This window comes from Lissotriton helveticus, chromosome 7 (assembly GCF_964261635.1).
Source record: "Lissotriton helveticus chromosome 7, aLisHel1.1, whole genome shotgun sequence".
Lineage (NCBI taxonomy): Eukaryota > Metazoa > Chordata > Amphibia > Caudata > Salamandridae > Lissotriton > Lissotriton helveticus.
The window spans coordinates 1,408,786,735-1,408,802,976 of record NC_136068.1 but is presented as its reverse complement, the minus strand read 5'-3'; the positions used below and the strand labels follow the sequence as shown (position 1 = coordinate 1,408,802,976).

The 16,242-nt window shown below is 47.6% G+C and overlaps 1 protein-coding gene across 1 annotated transcript in view; it reads left to right on the top strand.

Moving 5' to 3' along the window:
* DNAH9 (dynein axonemal heavy chain 9) overlaps window positions 1-16,242 on the top strand; it is a 1,695,107-nt gene that overhangs the window by 1,415,969 nt on the left and 262,896 nt on the right. Inside the window, exon 64 of the mRNA XM_078654721.1 lies at window positions 7,840-8,031. Within this exon, the coding sequence (XP_078510847.1) occupies window positions 7,840-8,031 (192 nt within the window). The remainder of the gene's footprint in view (window positions 1-7,839; window positions 8,032-16,242) is intronic.

Here is a 16,242-nt window from a genome sequence, read left to right as displayed (position 1 = left end):
AATCTGTTCCGCCTCCCTGCTTCTCTACACTGGTGTAAACCAGGATCAACCTAATAAAGCTTCATTAGTCCTTCTACTTTCAACCTTTCCATCACCCAGCGAGGTAGTGGATGAGCGGCCCCTACCACTCTCGCCTACCTCAACTCCGTAAAGGTGTACGTAAAGGGTTAGCCAGGGGACCTGGCCCTTGATCCTGTTTGTGTGTGGACAGGCACAGACAGACTTGCTTTTGGGGCACCTTCGGTGCAGTCACTCCAACCTGCCTAATTAGGTACTTGCCCCACACCCACCAATCAGCTCATCTCAAGCAGCAGCTGACGCCAAAAACTAAAAGTCTCACCATCACCCAATCAAAAAAAATGCAGCCAGGAGCCGGAGGGCGTAAAAAGCCCTGAGCGATGTGCAAAGTGCAAATTCAGCAGTACATGAATAATAGTTTAAAATTCAGAGGGGTTTCAATTCGATTTAAAAACATAGTTAACAAGTATCAACCTCCCAGGTGAGTGCGTGTCTGCTCCAGGCTGCCTAAATATGTCCCCCCCAAACCCACCAGTCACCTCTACTCAAGAAGCAGCTGACGCCAAAAACGAAATCTCTCAACAGTGCCCAATCAAAAACAAGCATATACAATGCAACGGTTTCGCCTTTGGAAAAGTTTGAGCTATTGGCATTGTAAATGACAAAATTTGTATTTATGTGTTGGTTTTGAAAACCGATAAATAAATGGCATTGTCATTTACATTGCCAATAGCTCTAACTTTTCCGAAGGCGAAACCGTTGCATTGTAAATGCTTGTCTTTGAAGGAGTTCCTCCCCCAGCCCAATTGTCAGTATTCTAGCTTAATCATCAGCCATTCGCTCTCCGACACCAAGTTGGCTTTTTCGTGGTGAGGGATAGTGGCTCTCTGGAATTACCTCTCGCTAAAGAGGCGTGTCCAATTAGGAGTCAGCTGTCTCATTTGCTCACTCCAGAGCTTCGTTGCAAAGCAACAGGCTGAGCTTTAGTGGGGGCGTGGTTATATGGGAGAATGGCGCAGAGTTTTCCTCTGGAAGCCTCCGCTGGGGGCTGCCAAATCTGACCTCACTCCACCTCGTCATTATTAAGTTTGGTGGCTTAGTTGAGGCTGCAAGAAAGCTGTATAATCCTTAACTGATAAAAATGTTTGGGTTTCGCTCTGGTAGGGCTGCCCCTTTAAGCCAGAAGTCTGCCCTGTTCACTCAGCGCCACGCTACATCGCAGGAGTACTGGCACCTGAGTATAGGGTGTATTGCGTGGGCTTCAAGGGAGTCCCCGGAATACCACAAATGACTTCTCTAGGTCCCCTCGGGTAAGTTTGCCTCCCTGTGATCAGCGATCTCACTTTCACTCCTGCCACGGCACTGCACCACAACAGCCCAAGAGGGTAAAGTGCTAAGAGACTTCCAGAGCTTTTTCTGTGAATCACTTGAATCATGGTCTAAACATGCAATCCCCCGTACCGGGATAAGGGGTCTCGAGCTGGCTGGGTTTTCTGTGGCCACAATGAGCGAGGAAGGCTGTGTCTTATATTGTGTGTGTGTGGGGGGGTACTCCGAATAACGCTGTCCAAGGTCTCATCTGCTACCACCTCTCCCCCCACCCTCGCTCCACCCCCGCACGTTGGATCTGGTGGGGGTGTGGCTGTAAGAAGCTACCGTGGCTCAGTGGGACTACCCGTGGGATGTACTCTACTGGGCGTGCTCTCGCCAAGGGTCCCTGGGTCTGGGATCTCACCTGCTCTCCCGCCGCTCCCAGCGCCTCTCTCCAACGTCGCAGGTTTGCCCGAATGGCCGCCGACACCTGCAGGGCCGCGTCATAGCCGGGCGCTGCACCGGGGGCCTGCAGTAAAGCCGCCACCCGGGTCCGAGGCCCCAGCAGTCGCCGCCCCGTGCCGGGGCCGTGCAGGAAACCGCCACCGAGAGCTGTGCGCCATCTGCGGCCGCTTCCGAGGGACTGAGCAGCAACAACACACGGCGGGGCGGGAAGGCGCGCCCCGGAACGTGCATGAGTATATCCCGCAGAGGCTAGCCGAAGGGCAGGACTTCAAAATACAGATTGCAGGGTCGTAGAGAGCGCAGCCACGAAACCAGTATAATACAGCACTACCCGGTGTAGCCAATACGCAGTATTGGGAAATGCAGAGTGCAGGGCGAAGACAAGCTTACCCCAACACCTGCATATATAAACAAGTCAGGTCCCGGGCCGCGCTGTGATTGGCTGACATCACGGGGTGTCCCGGGCCGGCAGCCAATCTCAGCGCGGCCCGGGACAAAGGGGCGGGGCTTAAAAAAAGCACCAGAAACGCCCCCGAATCGCGTTTTCGAGAGAAAGCGCGATTGACAGCCTCTGCCTCCCAATGGCTAGCCTCCATTTATGGAGCTAGCCAATGAGAGGCAGAGGCGGTTCTAACATCACTACTGAAAACAAAAGATTTCGAGCTGGGAGGGGCTTCGCCCCTCGCCAAGTCGAAACCTAATAATGCTCCGGGTGGGAGGTGTGTGTGTGGGGGTGAGGGGGCGTAAAAAAGGCCTGAGCAATGTGCGAAGTGCAAATTCAATGGTGCATGAATCAGGGCCGGCCTAAGGCATGTGCAAGCTGTGCACCTGCACAGGGCCGCCAAACCCCAGGGGCCGCCACGCCAATATATATCCTTAGATACATATTTGCGTGGCGGCCCCTGGCAGGGATTTGGCGGCCTCGGGCCCCCTACTTACACTCCCTGCTCAGGGCCTCCGTCAGGCCCGGACTGGCCGGTGCGGGCACCGGGCAATCCCCCCGTGCGCCGCAAGGGTGGGGGCCGGTTTTGGGCCCTGGGGGCCGTTTTTGTTACAGGGCCGTTTTTGCAGCATAGCTGCAAAATCGTCCCTGTAACAAAAATGGCCGAAAACCGGCCCCGGCAAAGAGCTCGGTCGCACCCCAAGGTGGCTGGCCGAGCACTTTGCCAGGGCCGGTTTTCGTTCTCAGTCCGGCCCTGGCCTCCGTGAGCCTAGAGCCGGCCCTGCATGAATAACAATTTAAGATTCAAAGCGCAGTTCGCAAGTATCAAACCCCTCATGCATACACTAGTTTCAATTTGGACCCCCGTTTTGTTTGTTCTTAATTAATAAATTATATAATTCTCCCATTAAGGAACCACGTACCTATTTATACATCTATTTTCATGAATATATAAGATCTTGCAAGAGCTGCCGAATGAGAGCAGATGCCTTGTATGTATTTTCTAATATTTGCAAACATGGATGTATATGTACACACCTTTGGAAACACAATGACCACGGACAGCCCGAGTTGCCGTAGAGAGAGTTATGTGTTTGGGCTACTGAGGAGAGACTGCGTCGGATCGCTAAATGATTAAGGGGCAGATGTATCAAGCCTTTTGTGATTTGCAAAGACCGGAATTCTGCGAATTTCGGCCTTTGCGAATCGCAAAAGGCTTATTAGCATTTTTTGACATGTATCAAAAAATCGCAAAGTAAGGAATCGCAAGAATTTGCGATTCCTTATTTTGCTTAAGCATTTAAGGAACCGCAAATTTAGCGATTCCTTAAATGCGATGTATGTAGGTTTTCGAAATTGCGAATTTGGGTTAAGAAATCGCAAATTACCACCAACTTGTAGTTGGAGGTCATTTGCGATTTCTTTTAAAAATGCCCTATTTGGCATTTGTAAGGGTGGCATGTGACGCACATACATGCCTATAGAGCATGTATGTGCGCCATATGCACACACATGTAGATTTCAGGGGTGCAGCAGGGTGTCTTTGAGACACCCCTGCACTCTTGAAATTATTCTCAATTTGCGATTCGCAAATTGCGAATCGCAAATTGAGAATTATTTCACAATCATTTCTATGGGCCTCCTGGCCCATAGGAATGCATGGAAAATATTCCTTAATTGCGAATTCGCAAATAAGGAAGACTAAAAAATCGCAAAAAAATAGCACTTTTCTACATACATTCCATTTTGCGATTTCTAAATAGCGATTCCTTAAAAATCGCTAATTAGAAATCGCAAGATGGAATCTTGATACATCTGCCCCCAAATCCTTTGCAAATGAAATTAACCGAATAGTGTCAAATCATTGTAGGTGCATAGTATATAATACATGTGTGTGCTTGCGTGTATGCGAGCAAGCATATCTGTGAATGTGTGCCTGTACCTCTCTTCACCTTTCTATTTAGACTAGCCTAGACCTAGGTTATCAATTGCTATGGTTCACAGTGAAATAGTGAGCCATGCTAAGCACACGGGATTTTATTCATAAAACTACCTACAGACAGGAAAATAAATATAAACCTGCTTCCATTTATTGATATTACTTTTACAAATTTTTAAAGTGTGAAGTGCAGCCTCTTCTGTGCTTCATTTGCTTTTCCTCAGTTTTTCATTTTTTTGGACTCATTAATTTTTACCTTCTGAACCACACCTTTCACAAATCACAGTACTTTGCAGAGTAATAGCAGACCACTGTAGCTGTCCTGCTTTAACTCCTATTTGTGTATATATCCTGTCTCATTTTTTGTTTTCCCTTTTATTGGTAATATTTACTCATGCCAAGCATGTCTGGATCTAGCAGTGCAGTAAGATCAAGTTGATTAGATGAGTGTGCTGCAGCAAAGAGTGCAGCGCCTGGTGTCCCTTTTCATCTTCAATGACCCTGAATTAATAATGAGTATGTGGTATATTTCTCCTGTCCTTTCTAGACACTGTTTAACTGTCCATTTATGAAAGATCTGTTTCCCAAATGGACAATTCCCAAATCTCACAAAGGACTTACAGACCACCTATCTGTTACTATTGGTTGACTTTATTGTCACTCTCATTTACTTGCATCTTATTGAACGGCTTCCCTTCCCCTTCTTGTGTTTGTCCCACACGTGGAGCACATCCTCTTTACCATCCTTTTGGTTCCTGACATAAACTTCAACTACTCACATTTATTGAACCACTTTTGTCTTTTTTATTAGGCACTCCATGAGAATGCATGTTTTGCTTGCTCCCTCTTGTGTGCTGTTTACTCACTCAAATATCGCCTCCCCTCCCCCCACACACGCTCCTCCATTGATCCCTGCCCCACGCGGCACTTTAAATAAAATGTTTGAACTTTCATTTTTTTGTTCCGGCCGCCCTTTGCTGCTAACCACCAGGAATTCCAAAAGTCACTTAGTGAGACTCAGTTGATCACATGTCCCTGCCCACTTTCCTCTGCTTCTCGCCCACCTGTCCCCCACCATCTCCTCACTCACCCCTCCATTGCTTCCTCACCCTCGTGGTCCTTTTCATGTATTTTTTATTTTTAAGAGGGGCATTTTATTTCAGCAAAATTGCATTTTTGGAATGTGGAGTGGCGGTATACTAGGTAAATTGGGTGCTGGCCCTCGAGTTTATGTTGTGTTATTTCTCAGGATTTCAAAAGTAATTCGATTAATGGCTCTGTGTGACTCATTCAGGCCAACTTTGGAGGGTTTTAATGAGTAAGGTCATGCATATTTATTCTGTCTCGATCCTGACGGCTTCCGCCTCATCCCGGTCATAAACACGCAGACTGCTCAGCGTCCATCAAATGTATTAAAACTGCCCGAGCAGGCGATACTTTCACTCAGGCGGGAGCATCGTCAAATGAACAGAAAGCAGCGTCGCTCACCTTTGCCTGAATCCATCGACTAAATGACTCTGAATCTATTTAGCCGCCTCGCTGAGCCTGCTCCTATCAAGGAAGGAATGTGATGTAAAAGCGCATAATCATACCAAGGCAATGCCTTCTGAACCACACCATCTAAAATCAAAGTACTTTGTACAGCAAAAGCAAACAGCTGCAGCTGTCGTGCTTTAACTCTTAATTGTGTAAATCTCTTTTTTGTTTTCCCTTTGATTGGTAATACTTACTCGTGCCAAGCATGCCTCACTATAGCAATGCAGCAAGGTCAAATTGATTAGATGAGTGGGCTGCAGCAAAGAGTGTAGCGCCTGGTGTCTAGTACATCTGCAATGACCCTGAATCAATCACGAATATGTGGAATAGTCCTCCTGTCCTTTCTACTCCCCATAAGTGAAGAACACCTTTCATGAAATCTCAAAACCTAGAGAGCTTATTTATTGGCATCTGAGATCTGGTGATTTTGTGAAACATCTATCCGACAAATGCACTTTAATCACTTTATAGGTGCACTGTTGTATGGGGAAAAATAAAATAGACATGAAAAGTAATATATATATAACAGTATGAATAGTTGGTATATCATTTTGCGATCGAGAAAATGCGATCATTGGAATTAGTTTGCATCCTAAAGGTTCACTCAATCATCATGCGGTGTCATCATTTTTTTAATTTCCTATATATTCTTTATAGAAAGCAATCCTTTCCCACTACTTTTGTCCCAACAACGCCAAGGCCAATAAAACAGTGTTTAATGTTTTGCTTTGTTCGCCCTCAGTTGGCAGGGTATGCCCAGACGTGGGTCCCTTGCTCACTTTGCCACTGGATTCAAGCTAGCCTGGCTGATGGACGGCTGATTGGCCAGAAACCGGTCCCAGGATGCTTGTTCCCGGTCCACGGAAGACATGGCTCGGCAGTTCGGGCTGGACTGTTCCCATGAGGAACAGGGTCAGACTGATTTGCATATGGCCATGTCTGAACTGGGGTGGCGGAGTGAGCTAAAGAATGATGATAGACTAAACCCAGATCAGTTGACTGGGGGTGAGTGCTTGCATTGTTCAACACTCCGTCCATCATCCCCTTTGGTTTTGGTTTTAATGCGATATTACCACATCTGTGAATACCTCCTCTTCTATGCGTTGGATCATCAATGCCAGACCTATTTGCTGCCCAATTCTTGTTTCTTTTTATTACACCATATTTTCACCATACAAGTTAGTCATTTTGTGACAGCTGTGATATCAAAGCACTAGTATTCTCTTTCCTCTGTGCACTGATAATAAAACAACTGTTGCTTGTTAGCAATAGCAGCGGTCAAACGTCCATAATCGGAATGTTGATAGATTCTTGTACTATCCTGTCCGTCTGTATGTATGATTGTCCTTTATTTATTTATATTTGGGGGTTTACGGTGCACATGTAATTATTAGTGGATAGTGAGCACTGTAGTTTATGGGTTACGAGCTGTAGTAATGACATTTTCTGTTTAATTTCCCCCTAGGCTAATTTTAGTTATATACATCCAATGCTATTTGCACTAATATTGTTCCCAGAGGCATTTAAGTGAGGATACTGCTAATGTGACAACAAACACACAAAAGGTGCTGGGAGAAAGTGTTGCATTTGTTGCAGGTGTTCCAATCGCCTGGGGTTACATTCTAGCGCATCTCGGGGTCTAGTCTGAGGTGGCATGGTTGGCAAAAGAACAATGGGGTAGAATGTTACCCCCAGTGATTGCAAGTGGTTATTCCTCCATCACATTTTGTCTGTTTGATGCACTGCAAAGTGAACTTGGGCTCAAGGCGGTACTTCAGTATATATTAGAATAAAGCAGAAGCCATGAAAGGGGATCCATTGTTATTTAAAAGACTTTTCTAGCTGCACAGATTATTCTGGTTGGTGTGCAGCTTGAAAAATCTTTTGGGTGTAAGATCTTGGATGGTATGATCCAGGATGGTTGGACCCTCAGGATCCTGCTTTCCCTATCTTTAGGCCCAACGTGAAGTGGATTATTTGTGAATTTCTTTTGGACTACTTTATTTCCTGTGAGGTGTGCAACCTATGACTCGTGGGTCGCATTATGTCCTGAAGATCCATCAATATATTTGCTTGCATTACTCGCGATGGCATCGGTTTGACTGGTGAAATTGCTTTTTCTATGCAGGACACGCTGGAGATGTGTGCCCGGGAAACCGAGTTCAAGAGCATCCTGTTTGCCCTCTGCTACTTCCATGCAGTCGTGGCAGAGAGGCGCAAGTTTGGCCCTCAAGGATGGAACCGCTCATACCCATTCAACACCGGAGACCTTACAATATCTGTCTATGTACTTTACAACTACCTGGAGGCAAACGCGCAGGTTGGTGTAGCATTGAGACCCACTTTTTATTATCAGAATACTGTAGCGCTGCACTTGTTATTTCTGCATCTGTAAAGGCACATTTCTCAAGTGCTTCTCATCAAACACAGTTGTTTCCCTGCGTTTTTACCAACTGATGAATACATTTTTCATTCCATTTTTAAATGCACTCCATCCATCACTATCAGATTAATGTGGCAGGATTACTTATATGAGTAATGAATGTATACATTAAAAGCGGAAATGTGATTTTGCCATCTGTCACCTTGTTCTCGGGAGATTAGTTTATTTCTTTTCAACAGTCTGTTGCGTTTCTCTGTTGCCAACTGTTTCCTAGGCCTTTTTCTCCATTTTAGGTCTGCTACTTACTATCACCAGCAGCAGCCACTGGGACGTGTGACGCTGCGTCCGGACCTTAACTTGGCCTCAGCTCATATGCTGTAGAGATTAAGTTGTGGAAAAAACCAGTTTATTTACTATCATTCACTTCAGTTTTTGTTCACTCTCACACGATTTTTTTTTACACACCTGACTTATCTTATCTTATATACATACTGTTAGAAATTGGACTTCTGGTTAGTTAAGGCTTGTGCCAAAGCCAGGCAGAAACCACCACTCTAGTCAGGGCAAGGGAGTTTCACGCCAAAGATAACCCCTGCTCACCCCCTTGGTAGCTTGGCACAAGCAGTCAGGCTTATCCCGGAGGCCATGTGTAAAGCATTTGCGCACGCACACAGCAACAACATCCCAGGCACACTACAAAAGGAACTACACACAGGTTATATAAAAAATAGCCTTTGTATTCTCATAACACATTTAGAATAGTAATCACACAATATACACTGTGCCATCTGGCACTGGGCAATATTCACAAGGGATTATATACACATGACAGGGCCACATGGACCACTGTCAGAACCATCACAGAGTGAACTTGGTAAAAGTAAAACAGATCATAAACGTACAACGAGTAAACACTGGTAATCACTGTACTTAGCAACAGCCTGTAACATAAACCACATTATGCACAGTATCACATCAGGCACAAATTACATTCTGCGCCAACCTCACCAGCAAAAACACAATATGCAATCCTCTCACAAGTCTAAATGCAATAGACCCTAAACTCCTAAGTATAACTCACATTAGGGGCGTAAATCACACAGTGAAACATAATCTCACTACCATAAACCGTAATGTGCAAAACAACCTCATAATCATAAAAAAACACCTTTACAGGTATATACCAGGGTGCGTAAAATATACTACACACAATACATTTCCTAGCACCACATTACATTAGGGCCTGACGCCCTACAAACCTAATAGTCCCCCTGGCCACCTGGCCATCTCAAAAGGGGGCTCAAATGCCCTGTGTCCCAAAAGTCAGGGCGTGCTGCCAAAGCACCACTGCACAAACCTAAACGTTGCAGCTGCCCACTAATTGCTGGGCAGCTGAGAACCATAACATGAGGGCCTAAACGATGCAGCTGGCACTAATTGCTGTGCAGCTGTAAATAATGGAGAAGGCCGGGCACCTCTGTGCCACTTCTGTCCCTCTCATGGACTTTCTCGCGAACTGCGCCAAAAACGTTGCAGCTGCCCACACTGGTGCGGGGCAGCTGGGGATAGCACAAAAGGGGAGCCCTGGCACAACTGTGCCCTCTGGGCCTTGCCGGGGCTCTGAATGCAATATTGCCCCTGTTGGAGCCACGCACGGGCTCTGAGAATGAGTATGTCCCCAACGTTGCAGCTGACCCCCTGCAAAGGGGGTCAGCTGGAGAATGATGCCCAACATGGGCTGCATGAGCCCTTGGGACCTTGCACCCCCCGGGGGCCCTTTAAAACAAATTGCCATGTTGGAGTGGCCCACTGCTCAAACGAGGCCGCTCTGACCGGGTGCCTCTGCTAGGCACCATTTACAGCGAGCCCCACTCACCTGGGCTCTTCGCTGGCAACGGTCTCCTCTCCTGGACGGCGGGCAGGACTCTGTCTACGGGGGCTCTGGAGCTACGCCTTCCATGTGGGGCTCTCTCTCCTCATGAGAGCCCCACTTGGAGTCGCGCCAGCCTTCCTGCACCCGTGGGGCTTCCCTCACTCATGGGAGCCCCGCACTTGTATCGGTGGCCTCGGCTGCCGCTTTGCACTTCATCCGGGCAGCGGGCGGGGCTGTCTCTCTTGAGAGCCTCGCTGGTGTCTGCACTTCTGTTCACCCGGCCCCCCTCCTGGGACCCGGGGCTCCCCTTCCATGCTCCGGGAAGTGGGGTGGGCTCCCATTCTCCCTCGTGCTGTACACCCCGGGGCTCCCATCGGCTCCTGGGAGCCCCGTACCGACACCGCACAGCTTGCGGTCCTGCCGCCCACGTCACAGACTGACTTGCCTGACTTCCGGGAAGACTCGCAGGGCAGCAGCCGCAATTTCAGGCACAATAAGGGGTTGGCTCCCTTGAGAATAAAATAAATGTATAAGTGGGGTGGGCACCCGCTTTAAATAAAGATAAGCGATATAAGCGGGATGGGCACCCGTGATTAGAACACAATAAAATCAGACGTCCGCAATCGCGGGGTGGGCACCCGCTAATCTCAGCAATATCAGGGGAATCCTTATGCTGGGGATTCCCCCAGGGCTGCCACGCTCCAGGGCTCCTCTTAGAGCCAAATCTCAGCGCTCCCAGGGTGCAAATAGGCAGCATCCAGTCTGGGCAAAGGCAAAGGAAGAGAAAAAGGTCAAAAAAGGCCCTGGAGGCATCAGGGGGCAATGTAGGGCCCAGGGGCAAGCACACAGGACCCTCCAGTAAGGAGACAGCCCCCATGGCGGTCCCTCTTGGGCCCCACCAGCAGCAAGCCCCCCCTATCAGGATCCAAGAGCAGAACATTTACATGGGGTCACAGCCCCTTCTTTTATACCACATTTCCCTTTGTTCTAAAAGTTGCAGGGTCTGGGAGAACCATATACAACTGGTTCAGGGGAGCTCCCGAGCACTTTGTTTTGCTAGCCCCTCTCTCGCTTTCACAGAACAGGCCAGGTTCATCAGACGCACCACAGTAGGTGGAGCTAGTATTGTGGAGGGAAGGCAGAGCCCTAGTCAGGTCCCAGGTGCAACTCCTCCCTCCCATCTACATGCAGATCTCCCTATTCACCACCAGGCAGAACCTTCTTGGCTCCTGGAGCCGCCCACATCATCCAGCACCTGTCAATCACAAGCCAGACATGCAATTCACATCAGGCAGGCAGACACACTGCACACATAAATGTCAACTTCTAAAAGTGGCACTTCTCCACTAGTCACAATAAATCTGTGCACACCATTGCGCAGCATTTATTCACATGAGTTCGCACATACTAAACTCGCCCCTGCACTCCTCTCATATTAGGAAATACCAGGGACACACATATCCCCCATTCATTCCTATGGGAGGGCAGGCCCATCTCACCACACATACACAGAGAGCACACGCCTTTACACTGGACCACAGTGCTAAAGTGTGCAGTGGGCAGATGCCTAAAATCACCAACACCAGGTTACAGAAACAGGCTAGGGGAAAGCAAAAAGTTTCGGGGTGAACCTGCCAAAAGGGCCAAGCTCAAAAAATAAAACCCACTGGGTCCCAGGGTGCGGAAATAACACAATGTCTGTTGCATTAGACACCCCACAAAAATCGGCAATTACCCTGGGACCCAGTTGGGTTTTATTTTTTGAGCGCAAAGCCATGTACAGCACCTATTTTAGGAGGAGTAGGACTTCATACCCCAGAATGCCATCGGGCATGGAAATATCTTATTTGGGCGGGGTCATAAGTACAAGTCCACACAGCTGCCAGGACTTTGTTGTTTCAGCCAGTAAACAAGGGCGCAACGCCCGAAACATGTTTGGCGATTGAGTTGGTGGGATCTAATACAATACGCCTGTTGCCCACATTAAACGAAGGCTGTTGTTATCACCTAAGTGGCATTTCCTTGCATGGCGATTCTTTTTCATGATGTGAAATTGCGGCGTAGCCACGCTGCGGAGATGCCCTGCCACGATTCTTGTGGACCTGAGGTGCCTGTCATTGGGGCGCCTGGAGGAGTTGGTAATTGCCGATTTTTGTGGGGTGTCTAATGCAACAGACATTGTGTTATGTCCTGACCCTGGGACCCAGTTGGGTTTTATTTTTTGAGCACAAAGCCATGTACAGCACCTATTTTAGGAGGAGTAGGACTTCATACCCCAGAATGCCATCGGGCATGAAAATATCTTATTTGGGCGGGGTCATGAGTACAAGTCCACACAGCTGCCGGGACTTTGTTGTTTCAGCCAGTGAACAAGGGCGCAACGCCCGAAACATGTTTGGCGATTCAGTTGGTGGGATCTAATACAATACGCCTGTTGCCCACATTAAACGATGGCTGTTGTTATCACCTAAGTGGCATTTCCTTGCATGGCGATTCTTTTTCATGATGTGAAATTGCAGCGTAGCCACCCCGCGGAGATGCCCTGCCATGATCCTTGTGGACCTGAGGTGCCTGTCATTGGGGCGCCTGGAGGAGTTGGTAATTGCCGATTTTTGTGGGGCGTCTAATGCAACAGACATTGTGTTATTTCCTCACCCTGGGACCCAGTTGGGTTTTATTTTTTGAGCACAAAGCCATGTACAGCACCCATTTTAGGAGGAGTAGGACTTCATACCCCAGAATGCCATCGGGCATGGAAATATCTTATTTGGGCGGGGTCATGAGTACAAGTCCACACAGCTGCCGGGACTTTGTTGTTTCAGTCAGTGAACAAGGGCGCAACGCCCGAAACATGTTTGGCGATTCAGTTGGTGGGATCTAATACAATACGCCTGTTGCCACATTAAACGAAGGCTGTTGTTATCAATTCAATTCAAAAATCTTTATTTCGATCATGAAAGATCATAAAAGATATATGCAAGCAATTTAAACATTAAAATGTGTGTAAAACACATTAAAAGCAATATACAAATATACTATTTTGAAATACAGTTCTATAGAAAAATAAATGTGCCGAATACTATGTATAATACAGTTTAAAAAAAAATGACAGGTATGCCAAAGCAAGGGAGGTGGAAGAGGTATTTCACGAGGTTGTAGTGTCCTTAATTATTCGTGCTCGCGCACACCACATTGCAGTCAGGAATGTTGCCATAGCAAACACTGTTGGCGCAGATAGATCCATCTTTAAGACTCTATAAGCCGGGGCGTATGTTCTGAAGCCCAAGTTTTTTAAATGAGGGACCAGCCAGTGTCTCCTAATTCTGGTGTAGGCTCCACAAAACAGAACCACATGCAAGTCGCTCTCCAGTTTATACGCACAAGCCGGGCACGCCCCTGTCTCTGTTCCGCCACCCCAAGCCTTTGTGAAGGACCTTAGAGGGAGGGACCCGTACCTCCATTGCAAAAAAATCTTCCGTGTGAACGTCGGGGTCATGCCATCTAGTACACATTCATGGCTATATGAGTCTTTGATTTTGATGAAAAGGTCGGTTAGGGACCCTTCCCGAGTGGTATTCAATGTTTTTTGCAGCATAAAGTTGTAGAACAGAGTGGACAATGCTTTTCTGGAGATCCTTGCAGACGCACTTTCCGGATCTAACCATAGATCAGGCACTCCCAGAGTCTCGCACATTCTCCTTATATATTTTAGCCAAGGAATTTTAGTGGCATTAGGTAACTTAAGAAATTCCTGGAGCTCCTCTCTGTAATTGACAAGATCCTGGCTACTCCACAGGCGACGCCAGTAGGTCAGGGGTTTGAGGCCCAGTTCTTCCGTGATAGGTCTCAGAGCCAGGTCTAATCTTAATGGGAGAAGTGGAGTACTTGGGGGAAGCGGAACCAGCTGTCTAATAAATGTGTTCTCTACGGTCTGGATAGTGTGTGTCGGGGTGTGGCCCCACAGCCGGCTACCATAGGTGATTCCCCCCCCCGAGCCTGAGCTTTGTAGATGTGGATGGCAGGTGCCAGCGGGCGTAATGGGGATTTCCTAGCAATTCTCATGATGCCTCCCGCCCTCTGGGCTAATTTCGTGCTAGCTTTTGTTATGTGGGCCGACCACGTTAAGTTCTGGTTTAAGGTTATTCCAAGATATTCTAATGTGTAAACCCTTTCCAGAGATGTTGTGCCCAGGCGGGGATTTGAGCGATTATTGGCCTTAGGGTTAAGAATCATATATTTTGTCTTTACAGGGTTGATTTCAAGCCCCCTTTCGTTACAGAAGCCTAGGAAGCCATCTAAGACCCTCTGTAACCCCATTGGCGATTTGGACAGCAGCAGGGTGTCGTCCGCAAACATGATCGCGGGCACCCTGCTACCGTTCAATTTTGGGGCGTCAATGTTGGGAATCCTCCTCAAATGATCTATCACCCCGTTCACAAAGAGGCAAAACAGGGTCGGGGCTAATACGCAACCCTGCTGTACCCCTCTGCGAACGGGGAACCTGTCCGTCAGCTTGCCACCTTTCCCGCATCTAACTCGGGCATAGTTGTCTTTATGGAGTCTAATTAGGATTTCTAGGATATCTCCCGGGACGCCCAGCTCGACCATTACCTCCCACAATTTTGCCCTGGGGACCAAATCGAAGGCGGCACGTAGGTCCACGAAGACCGCATAAAGAGTGCCGCCCTCGATCAGTGCTGTCTTCCAATAGATGATATTTAATCGTAGTATTTGGTCGACTGTGGAGACTCCTTTTCTGAATCCTGCTTGTAATGGACTAAGGGTGTCGGTCTCTTTCAGCCAGGTTTGTAACCTATCCAGTATTAGCCTGCCAAAAAGCTTCTGCGATACATCAATGAGGCTTATTGGGCGATAGTTGGCTGGAAGCAGAGGAGATCCCTTTTTGAAAATCGGGACCACCTCCGCCCCCAGCCAAGTATCGGGTAGTTCCATCCCCTCAAGAACAGCATTAAATATCAGCAGAAGGTAAGGTGCCCAGATGCCTGGTTCCTGTTTGAATAAATCTCTCGGCACCCCATCCAGGCCTAGTGCCTTTCCAGAGGATAACCCTGCAATCGCCACCCTTACCTCTTTTTCGGTAAAAGGCGCCAATGCCTGGTCATTTTGGATAATGTGGGATGGGGATTCCATCCTTCCAGCCTCCGGGGCGTATAAAGACTGGTAGTGGTTTTGCCAGACATTCGGGGCAATATTTGGTTCGATTGCCGATGGAAGATCTTCAGAACCATGATTGACTACGCGCCAACATTTACGGGAGTCCCTGATTGCTAATAGCTCAGAAAGTTTCTCCCAGTGTTGGAGATCCCACTCTATCTTGGCGTTTGCCACAAGTACCTTGTACGCCCGCCTTCTAGCACGAATCTCCTCCCGCGATCCGCCTTCTTTAACAGCAAGCAGAATATCGCGTTTGGTGTTTCGACATGAGTTATTAAACCAGGTGTCTTTATGTTGTCCCCTGATCCTAGAGGGTCCGCTAGTGAAGAGATCCATCTCTAGAGTTTTAATTAATTGTTCGTGTAAGCGCCGGAGGTGCTCTCTGTTTTCCTGCGTACTCAATTGCGCCCATGAGGTGAATGCCTCCGCTAGAACTGGTGTAATCCTAGCATAGATGATAGCTAACTTGTCATCTCTGGTAGACAGCTTCTCCCATCTTATCCTCCTTCTATTATTTTCTAGGAGATATCCTTCCCTGGGCTTGTGTTCCTTTGATGCCCTATCCTCAGAACGGGGGATAGCGTATTCCAGTTCTAGGGCATTGTGGTCGCTGTCTTCTCTGGGTATTACTCTGAAATCTATAACCCTTCTCCATGCGGATAATTGTACCAAGAGGTAATCTATTCTAGATTCTCTCCCTGTTTTGTTGTATGTACATTTACTCGGGATATCGGATTTGGCACGGCCATTGCAAGCCCTAAGGCCATGGGCAAGGGTGAGCGTATTTATCACCTAAATAGCATTTCCTTGCATGGCGATTCTTTTTCTTGATATATATATATATATATATATATATATATCAGCGGGAAGCGAGGGGAACCTGCTCAAACCCGACAAGAAAGCAAAGGACTTCACATCGAGCAAAGCGACAGGAATGTGTTCAAATTATAAATAACAAGAACGAAAAACAATTATTGGTGCATCACGGAACATGGAGTTCACACCGTTTCCGTTCTTGTTTCCCATAGGAGGAACTGCCGCTTTGAACTGATTGAAGCCCCGCCAATGAGGTGACTAGAAGTATGTTAAATTTGGGGGCT